The sequence below is a fragment of the Paramormyrops kingsleyae genome, chromosome 8, assembly GCF_048594095.1.
Source record: "Paramormyrops kingsleyae isolate MSU_618 chromosome 8, PKINGS_0.4, whole genome shotgun sequence".
Classification (NCBI taxonomy): Eukaryota; Metazoa; Chordata; class Actinopteri; order Osteoglossiformes; family Mormyridae; genus Paramormyrops; species Paramormyrops kingsleyae.
In genome coordinates this window covers 20,041,791-20,064,160 of record NC_132804.1, presented here as the reverse complement: position 1 = coordinate 20,064,160, position 22,370 = coordinate 20,041,791, and the positions used below count along the sequence as shown (strand labels likewise).

The window sequence follows — 22,370 nt, the reverse complement described above, 5'->3', positions numbered from 1 at the left end:
AAAATGCTGAAATGTAACCACCCTATTGTTCAGAATCTCTTCCTAATCAATGAAAATGTGGCATCCACCTTGATCTCATATGTTTTTCTGCCATATTAAAGCCACGTGCCCATGAATCAGTAAGGGGCTTTCTGTTATCCACACTTCCACTCCACTCTGTTGTTCCCCTTTCTTAACGTCCATCCGTCGTGATGCACCCCCCGGGATGGGGGCATGGTGAGCCTGGGGAATACCCCCTGAAGCGCCGCAGGACGCCTCTCCCTAACGCTTCCCGCTAATATTGCGACGCGTATGCATTTGCGTGGATGCGTTCTGTGGCCACCCCTTTACTCCCTCTAATGTCATTATTTTCCTTGTTTAACTGCAACGGTGACAGGTGGCCAGCAGGACAGTTAAGCAAATGCTGTTAGGACCAATATTTACTCTGGATGGGTGTAGGAACAAAACCAGGTCGACTCATCGAAGTGACGATGCTAAACGGAGAGACGTGCTTTTTTTTTTTTGTTTCACTGGTATTGACAGGCATTATCCAGTGTGGCTGCATGATGGGGGGGGGGGGGTAGGTCATCCATTAGCCCATTAGCCAGACCTGTGCACAGCAACCCCCTGGCAACCCTGAGTATAATTCTTTTGGAAAACGGGAGCCTTACATTTCCAGTGTCCCACCGACGCTGCTGGTCCTGCTCTTAGCTTTGCTGACTGTCAGCTTTGCTTTCATCAAGCTCATGGTGCGTCGTATGCGACTGGGATGCAGTGTGTCGTGTGTTTGCCATAGCTATGAAGTGGCTTCTGGCTTGTAAGTGACCTCAAACACGAGGGATTCAAGCGGAGATGTTCCTCAAGTTCCTGCCCGGTTCGCCGGTCTGATCTCCAGGGCGTCCAGATCGCGGGTCTCGTTTGTATGCTGTGCAATTCAAGCACAAAAGCGTGCTGGCGTCCATCTGCACAAGCGTCCCGTTCCTTAAACGTGGCAGGTGGGACGAGCGGAGCCGCGGCCCTTGGCTGACCCATTAAGAGGCGCTGCTGGGGTACCACGGAAACCGCCAGAGCCGGCAAAGGCGAGGCATCTGGGGCTCAGGTGGTGGTGAGGGGGGGGAGGCGGAGCTGTCCGATAACGGGGTGCAGCGATGCGTGCTGCCACATGCCCATCGCCATGGCAGCACCCGCGTGTTGCACTTATCTGAGCGGATCTGCGTGCGCCCCAGAGACGGAACAACACCAAGTCGAGGGGACTCAGTATGTCACAGTACTGATCTCTGCACAATGTTGAATATGGTTCTAACAAACCAGTTTTGTATCTTAGTTTGTTGTAGCAAATTTTGTGGCATTGTCCAGTATATTTGAGGCTAGTTGATTTTTAAACTGGACTTTCACTAGTTCTGAAATCATGCTACTTAAGAAAGAATGCAGGTGGTAGTTCGCTCTGAATCAATGCTGTGTAATGATTAATGATTCATGCCACATTTTATATGATCAAGTTCACTTTTAATTGATTTTGAATTGCTTACTTATTTGTTGTGTGTCGTGTCTAATCAGCATTTTTAAACAACTGTTACTCTTCATTTGCATTTGTTTAGTCTCCTGGTTATGACTTGGTTAGGGCTGCTTTTTCCCCTCTCGTCTGGTCTTTGTTCATGCACTATGGCAAAACATCATTCAGATTTTCACAGCAAAGTGCCATTTGAAATCTGTCACAGACGCTGCTCGAAAGCATGAACATGAATCAGTAGCTGCAGCTTTTCCTCTAGTCTGCAGTTTTCATGCTTGCTAGCAAGAAGATACTGAACACGTTGCACTCGAGAAAGTCAGTGGCTGAAATTAAGCTAGCATTTCAGAAACTTTCAGAAATGTGTTTTTTGGCACACTCTGTTATTAAAATGTATCCTTTAGAGCTTCTTTTAATGGATCTTCGTATAGATCAAATCTAGATGGCATCCAGTTAATTCCTGGAACAAGGCTTTTCCTATCCCATTTTCTTGCATGTCAGATAATAAGCATTTATGGGAGGAAAACTCTGCGTTCTGGTATTGCTCTGGTGTTGGCGCCCGAACTGAGTGACTCAGGCCCGTCCCGTGTGTCTGATTTTTATTTTATTTGTTCATTTTTTTTTCCTTTCCCCTCTGGATGAGATGGCTTTCTGATTGTTTCCTTTCCAGCACTTACCCGCTGTTTCGATCAGTTGCGAAAGCCGTGTCCGGGCCTGATTTGTCTGGAATGAGGTCACGGTAGAAGCCGGGGAGGTCTTTGCGGGCACACGTGTGTGTGCTCTCCCGCATGGACCACGCGGTACCTGTAGGCGATCACACGGCTGATTCTGGGCTCGCCTCTTTCAGACCGAGACAAGAAGAGGTCTGCCATGCCTGGTTCTCCTGTGGATGTCAAAGCTCATTCCAGACCAGCGCCTTCTGCTATGCCCCCCCTGCCCTCTGTCAACCCCAGCGGGCCCCGCCCCGTCTCCTTCCCCTCTGCCACACGTAAGTTCCACCTCCCTCTTCTGGGTTGCCCCTACAAATGTCATCGCTTCAGGAGAACAGTGATGACACAGTGATGGATCATTAGACCAGTGGGTCCCAAACTGTAGAGAGGCAAATAATTTGGAAGGGTCAGAAGACCCTCTAAATATGCAAAAAAAAAATAAAAAATTCACCTCACTTGCAAACTTGACAAATTGTATTGGTAGCTATTATAATGTTTTATCATTTTGGGCCCCCCCCCCATATGGAAAGGTGTTTTTTGAGGGGGTCTCCAGACAAATCTTTTGAGAACCACTGCATGCACTACATTCTGGTTCATGCGCACTTTGACAATTTGTACCAACATGACTTGCACCGCACCGCTAGACCTAATTTAATTTTCAGTATTATTTGTTTTCTCTTGTTTGTTTAACAATGAGAGCTCTTTGGCAGTCTTGGTGGGAATTGTGCTATATAAAACTGAATTTTATTAAAGCCAATAAACGCAATTACTTAATCTTGCGATATTAGATTATAAAATTGTGTATTTTTGTCGTTGGGAACACATTGCCAGCGACGCGGCCAATCCCCAGACGGACGCTTATTCATTTCTTTCCTTAGTGACCAATGGGATTAATAACTCCCCACCTACTTTGAATGCAGTTCCCTCCCCGCCCCAGCACTATAGCAACGGGCCGCCATCATCCTCCTCGTCTCTGGCCAACCAGCAGCTGCCCGCCACCTGCGGGGCACGGCAGCTCAGCAAGCTGAAACGTTTCCTGACGACGCTGCAGCAGTTCGGGAGCGACATCTCGCCGGAGATCGGGGAGAGCGTGCGCAGCTTGGTGCTGGCACTGGTGGTGAGTTCCTGTGGGGGCGGAGCCAGCACTTAAAGGGGAATTCCACCAATAATGAAAGATTTCTGTCTCGTTTGGTTCAGAGCCAGGGCGTGTCCTACATAAACATAATGTGAGCAGAGACACCACGCTCAGTTTTGATAATAGTTTCACCCTCTTGCATCATCAGGAGACAATTTTTTTCAGTGCTGGAGGTCTGCAGAGAATGAAATTTGTGTAATGTGCCAGCATCGCTCTTATGGTGTTGTGAATTGTCCTGAAACGTCTGTTGACGTGCTTATCCTGTCTAGTGGTGTTAACGTTAAGGCGCAGTGTCTGAATCTCATTTTCTCATAAACGACGGTGAACGGCTCAGTGGCAATTCCGCAAAAATAGAAAGTAAGCAGAAATGGAAAATATATGTATTTTAAGGAAAAAAAAACACGGTTTTGGGTAATTGCGGCACAGCATATGGCATCAGGTTTCGGAGGGACTGCCCTTCATGCCCGGGACCCTTTGCTAAAGCCCTTTGTGTCCTTTGCCGTCGCAGAACTCCACCGTCACCATCGAGGAATTTCACTCCCGACTACAGGAGGCGACTAACTTCCCCCTGCGGCCTTTCGTCATCCCCTTCCTAAAGGTACGGCCTTCATAGCCCCCCCCCCCCCACTATGCTGACCAACAACCCCGTTTATGATTATAATCCAACATGTGTTCCACAAGAACTATCATCAATCTCATCTGATTCCGATATGCCCCAACTAAGAGCTGAGAATGAGTATTTTCAGCATCTTTTGTTCGTGGATTCTGTCCTCTGAAATCTGCCAGTGTTTTGATTTCGTGTGTAAAAATCCTACAGCTGGATAAATTTTGACTCCAGTTCTCACTGGCTTATGTTTCCAGGTCAGGCTCTAGACATGAATTAATTCTTGACAAAGAAGAGCGACCTTGTCGAGACAGCACACGTTAATGTTTCTTTCTTTTTTTTTTTTTTTATAAAATGGCACTGCATATGTGCATTTGTGATCAAGAAGGACTTCTAGATAGGCAGCTAATTTACAAGATTGCTGTAATAAAGTTTAATGTAAGAAACATTTAGGCTAGTTAACGGGCAATTCACTTCACGGTTTAACGTGACATCTGGAGAATGTGACATTGTCCCCAGTCAGACTTTTTTTTTTTTTTTTTTACAGTGGCGAAACGCAGCAGTGAAGTTTAGACCATATGTTTTTTTTTTGTCCCATTTCATGTCCTTTGAGCATCACACTTCAGTCCACACTGGTGCCTTAACTTGCACCCCCTGCTGGATGGATGGGTGAATGACACGCGGGAAACACCCAATCCAGCAGGGTGAAAAAGCAGGCCATAATAGTACAGGCGAGGGGCCTGTTTCTCATTACACAGAGTGCTTCCACACACCGTACCACGGCTCCACGGCGCTGGACTGCTTTACTCTGGCACTGGCCTTGTATGAGCAAAAAATCTGAACCATTTCAGTTTCCTCCTAGGCCCTGGGCCCAATCGGGTCAGGCTGGATTTCTGCCACTGCAATCCAAATGTCGTGAAACCCCAAACCGTTTGTTAAGCGCTACGGTGTTGTAATTTCTCTGAAATGCAGAGAGAGAGGGACAGAGAGAAAAGATGAAACTCTTGGTTACATTTACCAGATGCCATTTTTGCAGGTCTGGTAGACAGCAGGGTGAGGCGAGGGTGCCTGGCTTGGGGGCCGTGTTTTTCTTTTTATTCCCAAGGCATGCCCCCCCTTCCCCTCTTCACAACGCTGTCCATGCCTCCTGTTGTTCAGGCCAACCTGCCCCTCCTGCAGAGGGAGCTCTTGCACTGCGCCCGGGCAGCCAAGCAGACGCCTGCCCAGTACCTCTCACAGCATGAGCACCTGCTGCTCAGTACCACGCTGGCATCGCCGTCTGACTCCTCGGAGCTGCTCCTGGAGCCCGGCGAGAACGCCAAGAGACACAGCCCCAGCACGTAAGCCCCCCCCCAAGCCCTCCGGCCGTTAGACTCTTCCAGCATCCGGATGCAATCACACCCCCCCAACATACCCCATACACTCAGACCAATGAAGAAACAGCAATAATAAAATATTAGCATTTTACTACTGAACCTTAAAAAAATAAAAGCTCATTTTACACATATGATCTCCCAGAATTAATGGCAGCTCTTTTTAAATAGTTTGGAACAGTTAGATTTGGAACATTTGATTCAGTTATAGCAGTGGTTCTAATGTGTTTGGACCCGTGTCCGCAGGGCTAAAGAGAACGGCTTTCACGAGAGGCCCCCAGGTCCCCTGGAACCCCCAGCCAAGCGCATCTGCACCATCAGCCCCGCCCCCAGGCACAGCCCTGCCCACCCCCTGCCTCTGACTGGCCAGCTGCACCCGACGCCCCCGCCCCTGCAGCACTATGCCCTGGAGGACATAGCCGTACCACACCTATACCGCGAGCCCCAGAGGCTGCTGGAGCTGCGAGACCTCAAGGACAGGCCGCGCCTCTCAGGTAAACCAACCCAAACTCAGTGCCTTTATCTTTACCATACAAGTAGAGCATTGTGCTAACAATGCAATGGTTGTAAGTTCAAATCCCAGGGAGCGCACACAAATATACTGTAAGTCGCTTCGCATAAAAGCATCAGGTAAATGAATACAATGTGAAAATGGAAACCACAACTCTGGGTAAGTTGCCTGTGGTTTGAAGCTGCTTTGATGTTACGGCCACACACACCTGCCGTAACATAATAGAAAGATGTATGTTGATGGTCAGACTATTGACAATAATTACGGTATAATTGGTACCATAATCCAGAGACGTAGTGCTTTCCTCTCACAAACATCAGATGACTCAAGCTGTCCAGCTTAATGATGCATCCCGGCCGCCTGAGCTCCGCTCCAGGCCGCCTTTAACCCTGACTGGGATAACTGGTCAGAAGACTGATGGCTGGGATTAATGTGTGCTGTCAGTCGCTGCTTTACCCTGCTTCCTATCAGCTTCTTTATCAGCTGCATGCACTACATTTTCCTGTCAATATTTTGCCCAGAAATGCTGCTTCCAGTCTCAGGGAGAAGCTGTGCTGCCGTTGTGCTTCTCCGACGGCTTGCTTGGAAGCCCTCACCTTTTAAATGGGTCAGGCGTTTGAAAAATAGGCTGTCTTGGATAAAATGCAAGGCTTGAGAGCCAGGGCCAATTCTAGGATTTGTCCCCCCCCCCCTCCACAAAGAAATACTGGATGGTCCACCATCCCCATGATTAAATTTGATGAGCAGAGGGGCAGGGTCCCCCACAAGGCGGGCGGGTGGCACAGGACGAATTGCTAAATGGTTTTAGAATAATTATTTTCAGGGGGTCTGAGACGAAAAAGCCCCCCCCCCCCCATTAATAGGATGTACAATTGTCTATGGCGCAAGAATTGCAGGTATATAAGGTTTCAGTATCATGAATGCGGCAATCTCGAGTAGGCGATACAGGGTGAGGTGGAGGGAGCGTGGGGGCACGTGGGGGGGGGGGTGCCTGTCAGCCAGGCTGTCTCCGTGCCGGAATGCCAGCGCCGCAGACAGTCCAGCCGCACACCGACAACACTCTGTCAGCTCTGGGTCGGCAGGCACACAGAGTGGGGGGGTTGGGGGGGGGGGGGGCTGCGCTGACAGCTGACTCCCAGATGTGAGCTGGAGCCTGGTGCCAGAGGTCTGGTTCTCATCACAGACCTTCTCCTCTGGAGTGGGGCCCTGATGGAGGTCTGCTGTTCCGAGGTCACCATGTGGAGAGCCGCACGCCTCTGCCAGCAGAGGAAGGCGCTCCAGTGCCCAGAAATGGAAAATCTTATTCACCACGCCTAATGTGGGGGGAGTGGAGAGAGTGCTGAGTGAAGCTGGAACCCGGAAGGCAGGAGGCGTGGCCTAAAAGAGGGGCACTTCTAATCAGCTTCATCTACACTGAACCCTTCAGTAATTCAGACAACAATAAACTCAAGTAACTCGAGATGTTCGGTTTCTCGCCGTTTTAGTCCAGATGGCGAATTCGGGCTCAAAGGAGAAAGATTAATGATTTAGTTTTTCTTTCGATTTCAGTTTCTTTTGGTTCCAGGGGGCGGTTCTCTGAGCCGTTTCCCCAAACGTGACCCATGAAGGATTTCACCCCCATTTTCTCACTTAGAGAGTGTGAACAGGATGGCTGAAGTCACACCATTTTTATGGTGTGTGTGCGTGTGCCCGTTTGCATTTAGCACATTGTGGGGACCAAATGTCGTCACAATACTGTCAGACCTGTTACTTTTTAGCTTCTGATAAAATTGTTCAGGTCCCCATTATATGAACCTCAATTTTAAAATATAATCCTCAGTTTAAAAAAAACATCAGAGAATGTAATCAAAAAGCAGAAATAGCCCTCGTATTTTGTTTGGTTACTTATGGTTAAGGTCAGGGCTGGGCAGGTCCTCATGTTGGGATTAGGGCTATGCCCATATAAATGGAGATTCACCACAATGATGGGGCTATATGAACTGTATGTGCGTGTGTGTTTTTAATCAGGCACCAACGGAGCCTTCCGTGAGGAGCCCGTGGACCACAGGCTGACGGAGAGAGAGTGGGCCGACGAGTGGAGGCACCTCGATCATGTAAGAGCCGATCCATCGGCCGCGTCCAAGACACACTGCAGGGACATGAAGGAAACATGATCCTTTGTTTGTGCATAAATCAGGAAGCCAAAGAGAAAAATGCTAAAGAAATTATTTATATACTGCAGCTGATATTCTTAACAAATGCTTTGTAAATACTATATATACATTTATAAATGTAAATAATATTTAACAATATGCCCTACATAGTCATTTAAGATGCACTTTATTGTTCCAAGGGGCAAATTCGTTTGCATACAGCAGCGAAGGTATAAGCAGAGATGCAAACTCATAGTGATCTGAATAGGAAATATTCTATCTGTCTTTTATATAAATACCCATAAACTTCACACCTCATAATAGCGAATGGGATCCGGTCCGTTGCGCGTGGGTGCCTGTGTTCTGACGCTCGGCGCCCCCCGCAGGTGCTGAACTGCATCGTGGACATGGTGGAGAAGACGCGGCGTTCGGTCAGCGTGCTCCGCCGCTGCCAGGAGGCGGACCGGCAGGAGCTGCATTACTGGAGGAGGCGCTCCAGCGAGCAGGAGGAGGCCGGGAAGAGCGGGTCCAGCCTCCCCAAAGCCCAGAGCCCGCGGCTGGGCGATGGAGGACAGGCCGGTGAGAGCCCATCATGAGGAGGGACACTCAGCCAGGCTAAACACCAGCATCAGAACAAATAAGCAGGAATAGTATTAATGACACAGGTGCAAACGGCTAGTAGAATTTAAACATGCAGATGGTTCACTGACTGTAAAATCATGTAAAACCTATTACTGACAGGAAAAAATACTGTCCTCTGCGTTCAAGGTACCAAAAGTACCCACGTTTTCTCTCCTGACCATTTAAGGCAGGAATTAGTGAAATATTCTTTGAAAATAATGATTCATAGTGGAGGAGTATTTATTTCCATGTAAGATGAAGAGGTTTTTTGGGCTGAAGCTAATGTAGCATGGTTCCTCAATAGTTTTCCTTTTTAAATCCATAATCAATAATAATTTTTTTATCATTGAGCATTGAAAATTGTTAACATCGAACATTGTTACCCTCTGCACTCATGAATGTTAATATTTAAATCCCTACTGCTCTCTACGGATCCCCCAAAATGAAGATAAACTATAAGGAATCTTAAAGCTTGACATCACCCTTAGCTAGAATCACAGTTCCGCTGTAACCATGTTGTGGGAATTCAGTGTGCAGCACGGAGGCATTGAGCCCCCCCGCCCCCCCCCGGGGAGCGCGGGCGGTGCTGGCACAGCAGAGGGGGCTGGAGCTTCGCTCATGGTACATGGTTGCGGCAGGTGCCAGTGGGTCCGATCCAGCTCAGGACAGAAGGCAGAGCTGTCGTCTCGCAAAACAAGCCCCGCTCCCCAGCTCCAAGCCATCTGCCAGGCTCCCCTGTCCAAGCGGGCCTCGTCCGCGGCGCCCGTCACGTGCCACCCGCCCACGACTGCAGGGCCTCCTAAAAATGCCGTTTCTTCTGCCCCAACAGAAAGCCAGAGGGACTTTGTGCTGAGGGTTGGCTCTGCGTATGTGCCGGACGAGATTTGGAGGAAAGCTGGTAAGTTTTTGGTGGGGGGGGGGGGGCATAAGAGGCTTCCAGGCTGCCTCCTGCTCTCTCGAGGGCCAGTCTGTCTGATCTGTGATCAGTCATCTGGTCGCCAGAGGCTGAGCCGTAGCTCTAAAAAGGCTTTAGATGGATAAGCGGGAGCCTGAGATGCAGGAGCACGGTAGCGGCCCCGTGAGCCTGTCTAGAGAGCTGTTTCCGCGGGGCACCTCCGTCAGGCGTCACCTTAACCCGCTTGGGTTTCCCCCAAGTCTGTGCTCACACTCAGACACGATCTGTTCAGTTTTGGACAGATTTTGGTCTAATCATTTCTAATTTTACAAAACCTCACAGTTATCATGTATAAGTCAGATGTAATACTGACAATTAATAAAGTATCATAAGTTAAACTTTTAAAGCACTGAAACTCTTTAGCCCCAAGTCTCACACACACACACACACAGAGGTTTGTAATTGTATAATTATAGCTCTCCAGTCATTTCTGTGGGGAATATTTGTGGGGACCTGAAAAATGGTTCCCACAACGTCAAAAAAAAACTGGTTTTTATTACACCCTAATCCACAAACACACACACACAATTCCGGCAGATATTTTGCCTCCTAATCTGTAAATCTGTATTTTCATCGTCTTGGGACTGGACTGATATGGCGATTTTAATACAATTTTAATTTGCAGCAGTTTTGTCTATATACGAAAGTAAAGCTTAATAGTTAGTTTTCCAAACACTTGTTGATGGTTGCCGTGATGCATGATGCTGTGTAATGAGTGACCGTCTGTGAACCTGTAGTATCGCAGGGGAGGGGCGTTCCTCTGAACTAAGGCAGGACTTTAACAGCATTCCCCCCCCCCCCCCGCCCATCCTCACCACAGAGGAGGCTGTCAATGAAGTGAAGCGGCAGGCAATGGACGAGGTCCAGAAGGCCGTGGCTGAGGCTGAGCAGAAAGCCTTCGAGATGATCGCTGCCGAGAGGACCAAGATGGAGAGGACTCTCGCCGAGGCCAAGAGGAAGGCCACTGAGGACGCCTTCCAGGTCATCAACGAGCAGGAGGACTCCAGCGAGGTGACGATCATACACACACACGCCCACACAGTCACACGCAAGGGGCAGTGTCGCTTTTAAAGGTGAATGCGTTCACAGCTCCATTCTAGAATAGGGGTTGCGGATCGTGTTAGGTATGGTCTGCCCGGGGCCGGGTGGTGGTGAGGGGGCCGCTGTCCTGGGGGCTGCCATGTCTTCTCCCTCTGACGCGCTCGTGGTGCACTGTGGACCCAACCTGCCCGGTTCAACCAATAGCAATCTTGACCCCATCTATCCTCCTTTCGCTCCTGCCTCTCCTCTCTTCCATCTCCACCCCCCAATATATCCTCCCCAAGACACATTAGTTCACAAACATATCATTATTATGATTATTATTATGTCCTTATTTGTTTATTTATTGCTTTATGACATGACCCTTACCTTTGCATATAGGTGTGCGTACGGTAAATACATTAGATTTAATTATATTTTATATTTAGTAATCCTCTTACTGTGGTTAATTGTGTGAATGTTTTTCTCTCCCTATTTTTGCTGTCCCCTTCACTGTCTCCCACTGCTATGACTTACCCTGTTTCTGTGTTTGGTTAATAATAAAAGGAAAAAAAAAAAAAAGGTGAATGTGTACTTGCGTACCAGTTTTGTCAATCCTTGTCTTTAAGACGGCAAGAACCACAACAAATAATGTCACAGTAGCAGAATATTCTACACACACACACACGTTCAGAAGAGACGGGCATGGGTTATCTCTGTGAGTTATTCACCTGAAGCTTGCAGACAACAGGGCTGCGTAACTCCACCAGGGAAATGCATCGCAATGACGGTCTGTTGGGTTTCACTTTGCAGTGCTGCTGGAACTGCGGGCGCAAGGCCAGCGAGACGTGCAGCGGCTGCAACGCTGCGCGCTACTGCGGTTCCTTCTGCCAGCACAAGGACTGGGAGAGACACCACCTGATCTGCAGCCCGGGTCTGCAGGCCCAGCCTAAGGCCCACTCCGCCGCGGCTGCCAGAGCAACCGGGAAGGCTGACAGTGCCCCCGCGCCCAGCCCTGGCGCAGAGAAGGTTCCGGTCACTTCCCGGTCCTCTACTCCAACACCTGTTCCTGCTCCTGAGACCAATGGACACTAATTCAAGTCTCGACATCCAACAGGAGCTGACCAACAAGGACATTCAGCTATCCACCATTGTGGTCAAAAGGGAGTTTAAATGGGTTCTGGATCCAGGATTCTAAAAATCCAGCTTTAAAAAAAAGACTGATCCCTCTCAAGACTAGGAAGAGGGGACCTTCCATCCTCTGTTGGACACATGGATGAGTCGGGGGTCTCTTTATCTCGTCTGTGAAAAAAATCTAGATTCCGGGCAGACTGATACACAGGACTAATAAAGACACAAGCTTTGTCTTGTGGGTTTGAATTTTCACGTAAAAATCCTTCCGCATCTGAAGCTGTAACGTTGAACACTTCCATCAGGATTCCCCCCTCGTACGGTCACTGCATATTCCACATATCAGCTTTATCGTGTGTATATATTGCTGAGAAAATTAAATAAACCTGATGCTGGCCTTATAATTGCATCTATATTGACCATGCATACTCCACTGAAAATGATACAGATTCTGTACTTATCTTTTAAAATGATAATCTGCGTTTGACTGTCATTCATATCGTATGTCCTCAAAGAATACCTTTGGTTTCCCCATATTCTGTGTTTGTTTTTAAATCGGTGATCGCTCCGGAGATTAACTGGACACAAGTACCCTAATGCTAAATATTATTATGCTTCAGAGATTACTATATTCAGGTATACAAAGTAAGTTTATGCCAACAAAATATTCTGGTATGTTTTCTGTACCTGCATGTTGCCACACACATCAGAAATACAGAAACCGTTACCTTATGTTGATATTATGTGAAGTTATGTTCAGTTGTGCACAACAATGCTCACTGCCGGGAATATGACATGGGAATGGTGTATAACACAACTGGCCATGCTAACTCTTGAAAGCACCAGGTCAGAAATTTTATTTTTTAAAACAGTACCACTTTAAAGTTACTTTTTTTTTTTTGTATTTTTCACAATTTTATTGATCTCAGGAGGATATTGTACATTTGGTTTTGTTTATTTCACTGTTAAATAAAATAAAAACATATAGACTGTCTCCTACATAATTTATGTTTGGATATGAAATATGAAAGCAAATATATAGACTGACTGTTTGTTGTCACCACTAACGCAATACTGGCTATGTTCATTTGCTTTAAAATCGTTACTTTATACCTCTGAAACCATCCTTAAAAAGATTCATACCAGCAGAGCTTTTATACCTTTTATGGTTTTGCTTTGAGTGTTGTGGATCTGGAGCCAAATATAACAATTATGATTAATTTGAATCTTATCTTAATTTGGTTGGTAAGATAAATACCCGTTTCTGGCAGTGACCTCTGGAGGTGTGGCATGGAAGGAAGGTTGCCAGGGCTGTAGTAACTCTTCCAAACTGTAGATGGCAGTGCAGCCAAGCAAAAGATTAGGCTCACACATAACAAAATAATGAAGACCCAAGATTAATTTGGCCTATGCTGTATGGCAGGGCTATTCAACTCAGGCCCTCGATTCCAAATCCAGGCCTTGTTTTCAGTTCTCCCAGGTAGTTAGTTAAATAATTACTGATTCTGATTGGTCAGAGGCTTCATACCTGGCTCACACATGAAGGAAGGCTGGAAAATGAGCAGGGCTCGGCCCTTGAGGACCGTGAGTTGAATAGCCCTGCTAAATGGCCATCAGAGGCATTCCTCCAAAACATGTCACACGAGGAAACGATTGAGAAATTGGAAATAATTGTATATAATTTTGTAATTGTGTTTAGGTGGGTTTTATCGCACGGTCTATGGGTAGTGGTGTCTTAATGGTTAGGGAAGCGTACTTGTAATCGAAAGATTGCTGGTTCAAATCCCCGACCACCAAGGCACCACTGAGGTATCCTGAGTAAGGTACCGCCCCCAAGCACTGCTCCCCGGGGGCTGAATTAGCTGCCCCCTGCTGTGTCATGATGTCACATATGGGTTAAATGCAGGGGACACATTTCGTTGTTGGGCACTGTGCTGAAGTGTGTCAACAATTACTACTGATCACCAAATTTTAAATAAGAAAGGCCATTAACATATGAAAGGCAATAACAAATGTATGAAAATTAAAATATCATTCTGTACATTGGGTTGTTATGCCATATTGGCTTGGAATTTTGGTCTGGAGGCCCATCAGTTCATGCCAGGTGCCGTGCAGGCTGCCTCAGTTCGTGCCGGGTGCCTTGCCGGCCGCCTCAGTTCGTGCCAGGAACTGTGCAGGCCGCCTCAGTTTGTGCTGGGTGCCGTGCAGGCCGCCTCAGTTCATTCCGGGTGCCGTGCAGGCCGCCTCAGTTCATTCTGGGTGCCGTGCAGGCCGCCTCAGTTCGTGCCAGGAACTGTGCAGGCCGCCTCAGTTTGTGCTGGGTGCCTTGCCGGCCGCCTCAGTTCATTCCGGGTGCCGTGCAGGCCGTCTCAGTTTGTGCTGGGTGCCGTGCAGGCCGCCTCAGTTTGTGCTGGGTGCCGTGCAGGCCGCCTCAGTTTGTTCCAGGAACTGTGCAGGCCACCTCAGTTTATGGTGAGCACTGTGCAGGCCGCCTCGGTCTGTGCTGGGTGCCATAGTACCCATCATAAGACCTGGCACTTCCGCCTATACCCGGCACAGAAAAATCTGTCTTCTACTACTATCCTACGTCTCAGGCACATTTAACAAAAATCTGCTCCAACACTAAATATGTTGCTGCTGCTTTTTCTGTGTTGTAAGGCATTGCTTTTGGAAACATCGCAAGTTTGTTTTACTGGCACTAAAAGAGCAGACCAAATCATTTTTTGCATTATAGGCAGTAAAACTCAAATTGTTTTTGACCACTATATCAAGGAAAATTAGGAAGAGTAAAATTAACAAGCTTTTAAATGATTGACAAATACTTCATAAATTTTTATTCCAGTAGATTATTTAACGGTTAGAGGGACTTTTTGCCCCCCCCCCCCCCACCCCCACACCCACCCCCACCCCCTTGACCCGGAGCCTGAGGAGCACTGACCTGGTTTCCCCTCGTCAGTGACCCTGATTAGTACTTTCTGTATTTTAAGAACATAAGAAATTTACAAACGCAAGGAGGCCATTCGGCCCATCAAGCTCATTTGGGGGGTATTTTATTTGAATACCAACAGTGCTTCTACCATGGTAAAATCCTTGAATGCTAGAACTCACAAGTCACCTTCTGCTCACAATGGTCAGTATACTTCAGCAATTTAAATGAAAAGGTCTATTTATTTAGGGGGGGGGGGGGGGGGGGGGTGAATGAAGCTAAATTAAATATTGAGAGGACATGTCCCCCCGGTTCATTTAGTTAAGGTACCCAGTGAAACATATATTTGGTCTGTCTTGTGAGAGACCAGTTATCCATTTCCAGCAGAAGGATATATTATTGGCTTTAAAAATATTTACATAATGCTGAACTGTCCATGTCCAGAGATATGTACACATGGAGAAGCCTGGATTCACAGGTGTGACGTTTAAGGAGATCCCACATTTTTTGACAACTCACTGTTTTCACCAAATTCATAAAATACTGGTTACACATTTGAAAACACCTAGAACTAGCCTTGAGATAAATGCCTAAATCTTTGAATCTTCCTCTGCCTCAGTCCCCATCTATTGCTGCATTGATGGTTATGTACCATTAACGTATGGGATTTTTGCAAGCTGTCAGGGACTTGTTAAAGTTTCCTTTAAACATTTATTTTTGTTACATTTTTAGGAGACGAGCCAATTAGTATTGATTGCATGCCAGATGGCTATTGCTTCGCTCTCTTGACTGCTCCTGGTCCTCAAGGACCCTAGAACGTGTGCAAGGAGTGAGGTTCCCCTTCTTCCAAATGCATGGCAGGCCTGTATTCAAATACAAATCACCCAGAAACTAGCAATCTGCTGCTGATGGCTGCTGGTTTGACCCTGGTGCACGTCTCTGGTATTAATCGTTCCCCAAGCAATAGGTGAGTAAAGCGCTCGTCCATTTCCCAAAAAGCACGACGATATATGGGAAACCTCTGCTCCATTAAGCTTAATCATCACCGCAGCATTAATGATGGTTTTGGGAGAACAATCAGTTTTGTTCTTATTTTCCCCATACATTTCAAGGTAAAATAAAAACTGAATTTAAGGCTATTGGGTATTATCATACACCCATGAGATTTGCACATAGGTGTCACTAGATATTTTGGGGCCCATGAAAGCATATCATATTGGACCCCCAACCCAGACCAATCCATTTATGTTTCTAATTTTTTTAGGGTCTCTGTAACTCAGGGGGCCCTTGGAATCATCTTAGCTGCCTCAGCACCCCCCCCCCCCCCCCCCCCCCCTTTACAGCACCCCATGTGATTTGCAGTGTACGTGCTTTTTATAAGCAGATTTTTAAAAATCTCATAGGCTTTGAGCTGTGTAGGTAAAACGAGACCTAAAACATCAGTAGTATTTACAACACATTTGCCTAAAATATTCCGTCCAGTTAGTTAATCCCTTACCTGGTTAAAACAATTTTTGAATAGGTTAGATTAGTCTTTTTTAGTGCATAAAGTCATGTACTCTTGACTGTTTGCTGTTAAACTGTAACCTTTTCTTTTAATAAACATGGATATAACTCAGTTTGATTGGTTTACATTCCATTACTTGTAGGTTTTTTTGAGATTGTTCACCTGCATTGATGATGCTCCAGAAGGTACCTGGGCACAAGGCCCTGGCCTCCCCCACCAGGTCTTTGGTCCATGTATTATTTACTCAGACGTGACAGACAATTAAAGTGGTTTTCCTTTCACTTCAAGATTCCCAGTCAACATAATGCGCAAATATAGGTTATATTCCCTCTGGCTACATTGTAACCACAACCCTCACCAGGAAAAGCAAAGTGAAAATTAATATATGGATATATTTATGGACTACAGACAAATGTGTGCTTTTTATGAGCCAAATGGAGGCTGGTTTCAACTCCTAGGGGTATTAGGGTCCTGTTGTGCTACTTCCACATGGAAGCAAGCAGGTGCAAATGAACTGTGAGCTGTCCACTGCTTCCATAATGCAGTGCTGGAAAGACACATAGAGGTTACTGCAGGTCGTGCAGGAGAGGCACTGTTTGGCCACTGATGTCACAAAGCTGTCACAGTCCTGCTGTTGCTCCACAGTGTATAACCTGAAGCGGCTCTCTGAAATGTTTAAGCTGTGGTGATGAAAGTGTTTTACGCTTATAAGCTCAAATTTGAGAAGAAGCTTTTTGTTGGTTTTAGAAAAAAACTCCCCCCCCCCCCCCCGCTTCTGTACAGTAAACAAAGTACAAAAAAAAATTATTTTAAAAGCCCGCATTAATCCCATTAGGACACTTGAAAGACAGATGGCTGAAATTCGTGGAGAAAATTTCAAGCTACCAGGATAAACTAAACAGCTTGTTCCGGCAAAACTCCATTAGTGATTTATTTTTCAGCCGTCATCTGTCTTGCGAGAGACCAATTATCCATTTCCAGTAGAACATAAATAATATTATGTACATGTGAAATCAATTTATTTGCAATAGCTATTCTTAAAATTTGGCTGTTGTTCTACATGACAAAATTTGCATTATGTATTTTTTTTTTTTGCACAGCAGGTTAGTCAGTCGACCAGGAGGGCTATTCTGCAGAACCGACATGAGAACAAACAGAGTGGTGGCAGGAGAGGAGACTTCTTCTCATCACGGCGAGAGCTTTATCGGCAGCCTGCAGGGAAGCGGTGACCTTCCCTGCACATATGCTTCACAGATCCACCCTGCGGACCCAGGCACGGCTCTGCCAAAGGTCCTTTTACCAAAAAGCATTTACCGGTTGTGTCCTTCTGGTCATGCTGCATGCAAGAAAGTCGAAGTCAATAGACAACCTCTTAGCCGGTCCTGCAAAACTACTAGATGAGATTTATGCACCTAAAATATAGGCTTGTAAACACAGAATGCAAGAAAAACGTACACACTGAAAGACAATTCCCGGACATTGCTGTCGTTTGCTGGATTGTCATTTGTATTACGTTTATGACTTTAGTCAATCCCCATCTGCCTATCAGTGTTTCAGGATTGAATATCACTGGTAGAGGCATCAGGTGGTGGTGGCTTCAGGATGAAAAAATTATGTGAAGGCTGCTGGTTCAAGTCCCAGTGACTGCTGATGTACTTTTAAAAGAATTTAGCCTGAAGCGAAGTTCATAGACGAGTGAGGTTTGGTTTGGGTAATATACTAGCATAACAACTACACAAAAATGTTTTGCAGATACTTTGTGTACAAGATTAAAACTAAAAGAGTATATATATATATATATATATACACACACACACACACACACACAAACACACACGCCAAATTGGCTGAGTGCTTCGAGGCTGCTGGCACAGCTTAAATGCTTCTTGGCACACACTAGAGAAACGTACCATAAACCGTCACCCTGGCAAGATATGACATCGGCAACATCTTTCCAGGTTCCTCTGGAAGTCCCACTTCAAAGCCAACATCTGCCCGAGACTTGAAGGACACTCTGGAACTATGAGCTTTGCCAGTTTCACACCAGCACTGTGGACGAGGAAAAGAAACAAATTCTTTTAGAGAAGAGAAAGTGGTACAGAAAAAGCATTCCCAGAAAGCAAAAACACCTGGTCGCCTGGCCAGAGAAACAGCTACAAGTGAGCTGAAGCTTGTGACAGCAGGAGGTCATGGCGTAGCTCTTACAGCAGAAGTGTTACGTAATGAGGACACATGCATCAGAAGCTGGCTGGAAGACAAGCAGAAGCACAGAGCTCTCTTATTCTCGCAAAAGGTAAGGCGCTTAACTCGGGCGACACAATAAAAACCGACAAATGCAAATTCAATTACTGTGAAACGTGAATAATTTAGAGCACCCTAGGTAACGACGTCTGCTAAGAAAATCAGCTGTGTATTATAGGGCATTCCATTTATCACTCCAAGCTGGCCTGCCAAGTGGAGAATCGCCTTACCATTCCTCCATCTAGGTTTAATCTCAGAAACCATTTTCACCCAAATTATTAAAATGACGAGCTTTGTAACCCCACCAAAAAACACTCCTGAGCTTGATGACTGGGTGGCCACACGTTTAACAAATGAAAATCGAGACATGGCGATTGAGGAGTATTAGCATAAGTTTTAATGATCGCCGTTTAACTTAGCTATGGAACGTTAACCTTAAATCTGAGATCAGCCAGAGGAACACCACTAAACGACTCCTGCATCCTCACTCAAGAGCTTCCAGCTTAACGCTTGACGCTTGGGAACGTGAAAGACACGCATTCCGCTAATCAACGCTTAGGGACTCTTTCGCCCAGCACAGAAAACATAAAAGAACAATGTTTAATGAGTTCCAGCTATTTTGCTCTGTTTAGATGGGGGTAACAAGAAGGGAAGTAATATAGACAGCCGACAAAAAGCTTTGCAGGGGAAACGTCACGCTCCATGTATTGTATGAATACCATGTATGACTCATAGATTGTACAGATATTAATACATGTGTCCAGCTTTCTGCAATTCTAATTGCAATTCTGTTATACTGGCCCCTCATGGCAAGTCAAAACGCAAAACACCCCCACCTAAGGGTACTGTGAATTTTAAACTTCAGCTACATAGGCAACAGGTTGCGTGGAGATGGTCATATGCAGCAAGGATTATGAGACCCATTTAAAGTTGTGTTTGTCATACCTAAGCAGGTGGTGGAGGATGCATTAGGTAAGGATTGCTAGGTTGATCCCTGCCTTGCACCCATAGCCTCTGGGGAATAGAACAAGCCATTTCAGAAAATGGAAGGATGGATGGATGGATGGATGATGGGAGCTAGACAAGGGCTCCTCTGTCTGATATGATCATTCCTTCCTGTGTTCCACATCAGGGAGCTTCTCAGCTTCCTGATCTTCTTGACCCGCTGTCTGTTGATATACAGCAGAGTGTGTGGTTGAGTCTCGAAGGAGAGACACTTAAGGGCTACAAATTGTGGAGGAGCAATTGAGCGGTTATTTTATGTGTTAGAATAGAAAGCCTTTCAAGGTCAGACTTACTTCTGATGGCAGGACTCTCATTATATCACTCACTAGGGAAGCTGTATCTGTCTAGTAACACTGCTTCCTGCTTCTAACACATCACTGGAGAGCCCATGTGTTTCTGGTTTAACGAAGAACACTAGAAATGATGCTGTATGTTGATTGAAGGTGCAGACTGTCTGGGAACAGCCAGCAGGTCAGTCCACTGTGGATGCTATAGGAACCTCAGCCTTCCTGGTCCATTTCTGGATTCGCCCCTAGGTGCCCATTGTGGTTCCACTGTGTCCAAACAGCATGACCTTCACGTCCTTCCTGTGTAGCTACTGTTGTGCCTCTCCTCCACACTGTTTTATTTTCAGTATTAACATCTCCCATTGAACAATCTAGATTTTCTCCCAGTTTTTCCACTTTTATTGACCATTAGCGTCTATAACAATAACCTGCATTAAATGCACCCTATGACTGACTAATGGTCCTTTGGAGATAAAACAGCCTTTAGTTTATTTCAAACAAACTGATTTCTTCTTCACATGTAATTGAATTGCATTATCAACCAGCATATTAATAAGCTGCTGTGCTCTTTGGGAAACATCATCCACATCATGCCGATATTTAACTTACGCCAGTGCTTACAGAATTCTTACGGGTAAGTACATAAAATACAAGACCTGGCTCCTTAAGTTTACACCCCCAGATCCCTGTCAGCGCAGAAGGCCTGCTGGTGTAGTCCAATGGAAGGTCCAAAATGAATACCCTATTGTGCAAGTGGAGCAGAAGCAGGTGGTGATATATTTAAATCAGTGTACCTCTGCCAAAGCACAGAGAGTGACAAGGGTAACGAGAAAACCTGACACTTTATGCAATCATTCAAAGAGGACTAAAGAGAGACAGATGAGTTTGTGTTAAAGTCCCATCTGAACCTCTACTGAGAAGCAGAAAACTAAAAATCCAGACAGGTCTACTGTTCCAAGCAGGATGAAAAGCTTCGTAGCAAAATACGATGACCCTAAGCAACAGAAAAAAATGGTAAATGAACCGCATTTATATAACACTTCTCTACTCCTCGAAGCACTTTATAATTCATGCCTCACATTCACATGGCAAAGGCTGCCATGCAAGGCACCAACCTGCACACCGGGAGCAATCTGGGGTTCAGGGTCTTGCTCAAGGACACTTTGATGGGGTCAGGAGAAAACAGGGCTCGAACCTGCAACCCTCCGGTTGCCAAACATTAGCACTACCTCCCACACCACCGTCTTCCACATGCTATACATCAACAGTCATAGCCACCTGATTTCTTTATAAAATGACATGACAAAAAACTGAAGAATACCTCCTGATTATAATTTGACAATTAATATTAAAGAATCAGAAAACTGTGTTTGCACTGTATTTAAAAATCCTCCCCTGGGTAAATTTATTCTGGGGAATAACCACAGGCATGCCGATGTAATGATTTCCCAGTTGTGAGAGATGGTAAGGCCATGAAGTTCCAGCCTGAGGCGTGTGGCTTTTTCCTGAGAACAAGCTCAGGTACTCCCCCAGGTGGTGAAAAAACAGAATACAAAGGGGCAAATTTGAGGAAGTTCACCAATCAAAATTCATGAATAACTGCATCTGTTTTTACTTCAAGCATTTACAGTGCTCACACAGTCCTGGAGCACTTGCTTAATTCAGTAAAAGTATTGCAAATGTATTCATTTTATAACAAAAATCTGTACTTTATGCCTTTGTTTACAAAAATATATATCACATTAGAAACAACCAGTAGTTTTAAGTATAACATTAATTTCAAGCAGGAATAAACTGACATCCAAATTATAGTTCTAAAAGAGCTGTTCCGAGAAAAGGGTTCACTGATAAGCAGTCTCACTGGGTGCTTATTAATTAGCAACACTATACACAATAATATTTGTGTTTATTATCCATTGGGAGCCAATGACTACAACTGCAATTAATAGCAAAATGACAAGAACAGAACTAAGTGAGTCAGTGTTATGAAACCAATGACTTTGCAACATTGTTACAGAATCAAGCAAGAGTCCAAAGACATTCTGTGAGTACTGTAGCTGTTCTAGTTTGGGCTCATCTGTGTGATGTTAAACCTTAACATGGATTAGGTGATCAGAAGCACAGTAAAGAGGGCGACCTAAAGAGGATGACCTTCATATGTTATATACAGTCATGGCCAAAAGTTTTGAGAATGACACAAATATTGATTTTCACAAAGTCCGCTGCCTCAGTTTTTATGATGGCAATTTGCATATTCATCAGAATGTTATGAAGAGTGGTCAGATGAATTGCAATTAGTTGCAAAGTCTCTCTTTGCCATGAAAATGAACTTAATCCCAAAAACCCATTTCCACTGCATTTCAGCCCTGCCACAAAAGGACCTGCTGACATCATTTCAGTGATTGTCTTGTTAACACAGGTGAGAGTGTTGATGAGGACAAAGCTGGAGATCACTCTGTCAGGCTGATTGAGTTAGAATAGTAGACTGGATGGTTTAAAAGGTGGGTGGTGCTTGAAATCATTGTTCTTCCTCTGTTAACCATGGTTACCTGCAAGGAGACACATACGGTCATCATTGCTTTGCACAACAAGGGCTTCACAGGCAAAGATATTGCTGCTAGTAAGATTGTATATCAACCATTTATCGGATCTTCAAGGAGAGCAGTTCAATTGTTGTGAAGAAGCTTCAGGGCGCCCAAGAAAGTCCAGCAAGTGCCAAGACTGCC

The 22,370-nt window shown here is 45.7% G+C and overlaps 1 protein-coding gene across 4 annotated transcripts in view; it reads left to right on the top strand.

Moving 5' to 3' along the window:
• Window positions 1-12,672, top strand: part of cbfa2t2 (CBFA2/RUNX1 partner transcriptional co-repressor 2) — a 34,613-nt gene extending 21,941 nt beyond the window's left edge. For 3 of the 4 annotated variants that reach the window (XM_023836377.2, XM_072715438.1, XM_023836381.2), the window contains exons 2-11: window positions 2,334-2,474; window positions 3,075-3,313; window positions 3,840-3,929; window positions 5,094-5,275; window positions 5,555-5,802; window positions 7,827-7,912; window positions 8,338-8,530; window positions 9,402-9,470; window positions 10,348-10,538; window positions 11,361-12,672. In XM_023836377.2, coding sequence (XP_023692145.1) covers window positions 2,334-2,474; window positions 3,075-3,313; window positions 3,840-3,929; window positions 5,094-5,275; window positions 5,555-5,802; window positions 7,827-7,912; window positions 8,338-8,530; window positions 9,402-9,470; window positions 10,348-10,538; window positions 11,361-11,642 — 1,721 coding nt within the window. In that variant the 3' untranslated portion in view covers window positions 11,643-12,672. The remainder of the gene's footprint in view (window positions 1-2,333; window positions 2,475-3,074; window positions 3,314-3,839; window positions 3,930-5,093; window positions 5,276-5,554; window positions 5,803-7,826; window positions 7,913-8,337; window positions 8,531-9,401; window positions 9,471-10,347; window positions 10,539-11,360) is intronic. The other variant, XM_023836379.2, reaches the window with a different exon arrangement.
• The last annotated feature ends 9,698 nt before the right edge of the window (window positions 12,673-22,370 follow it).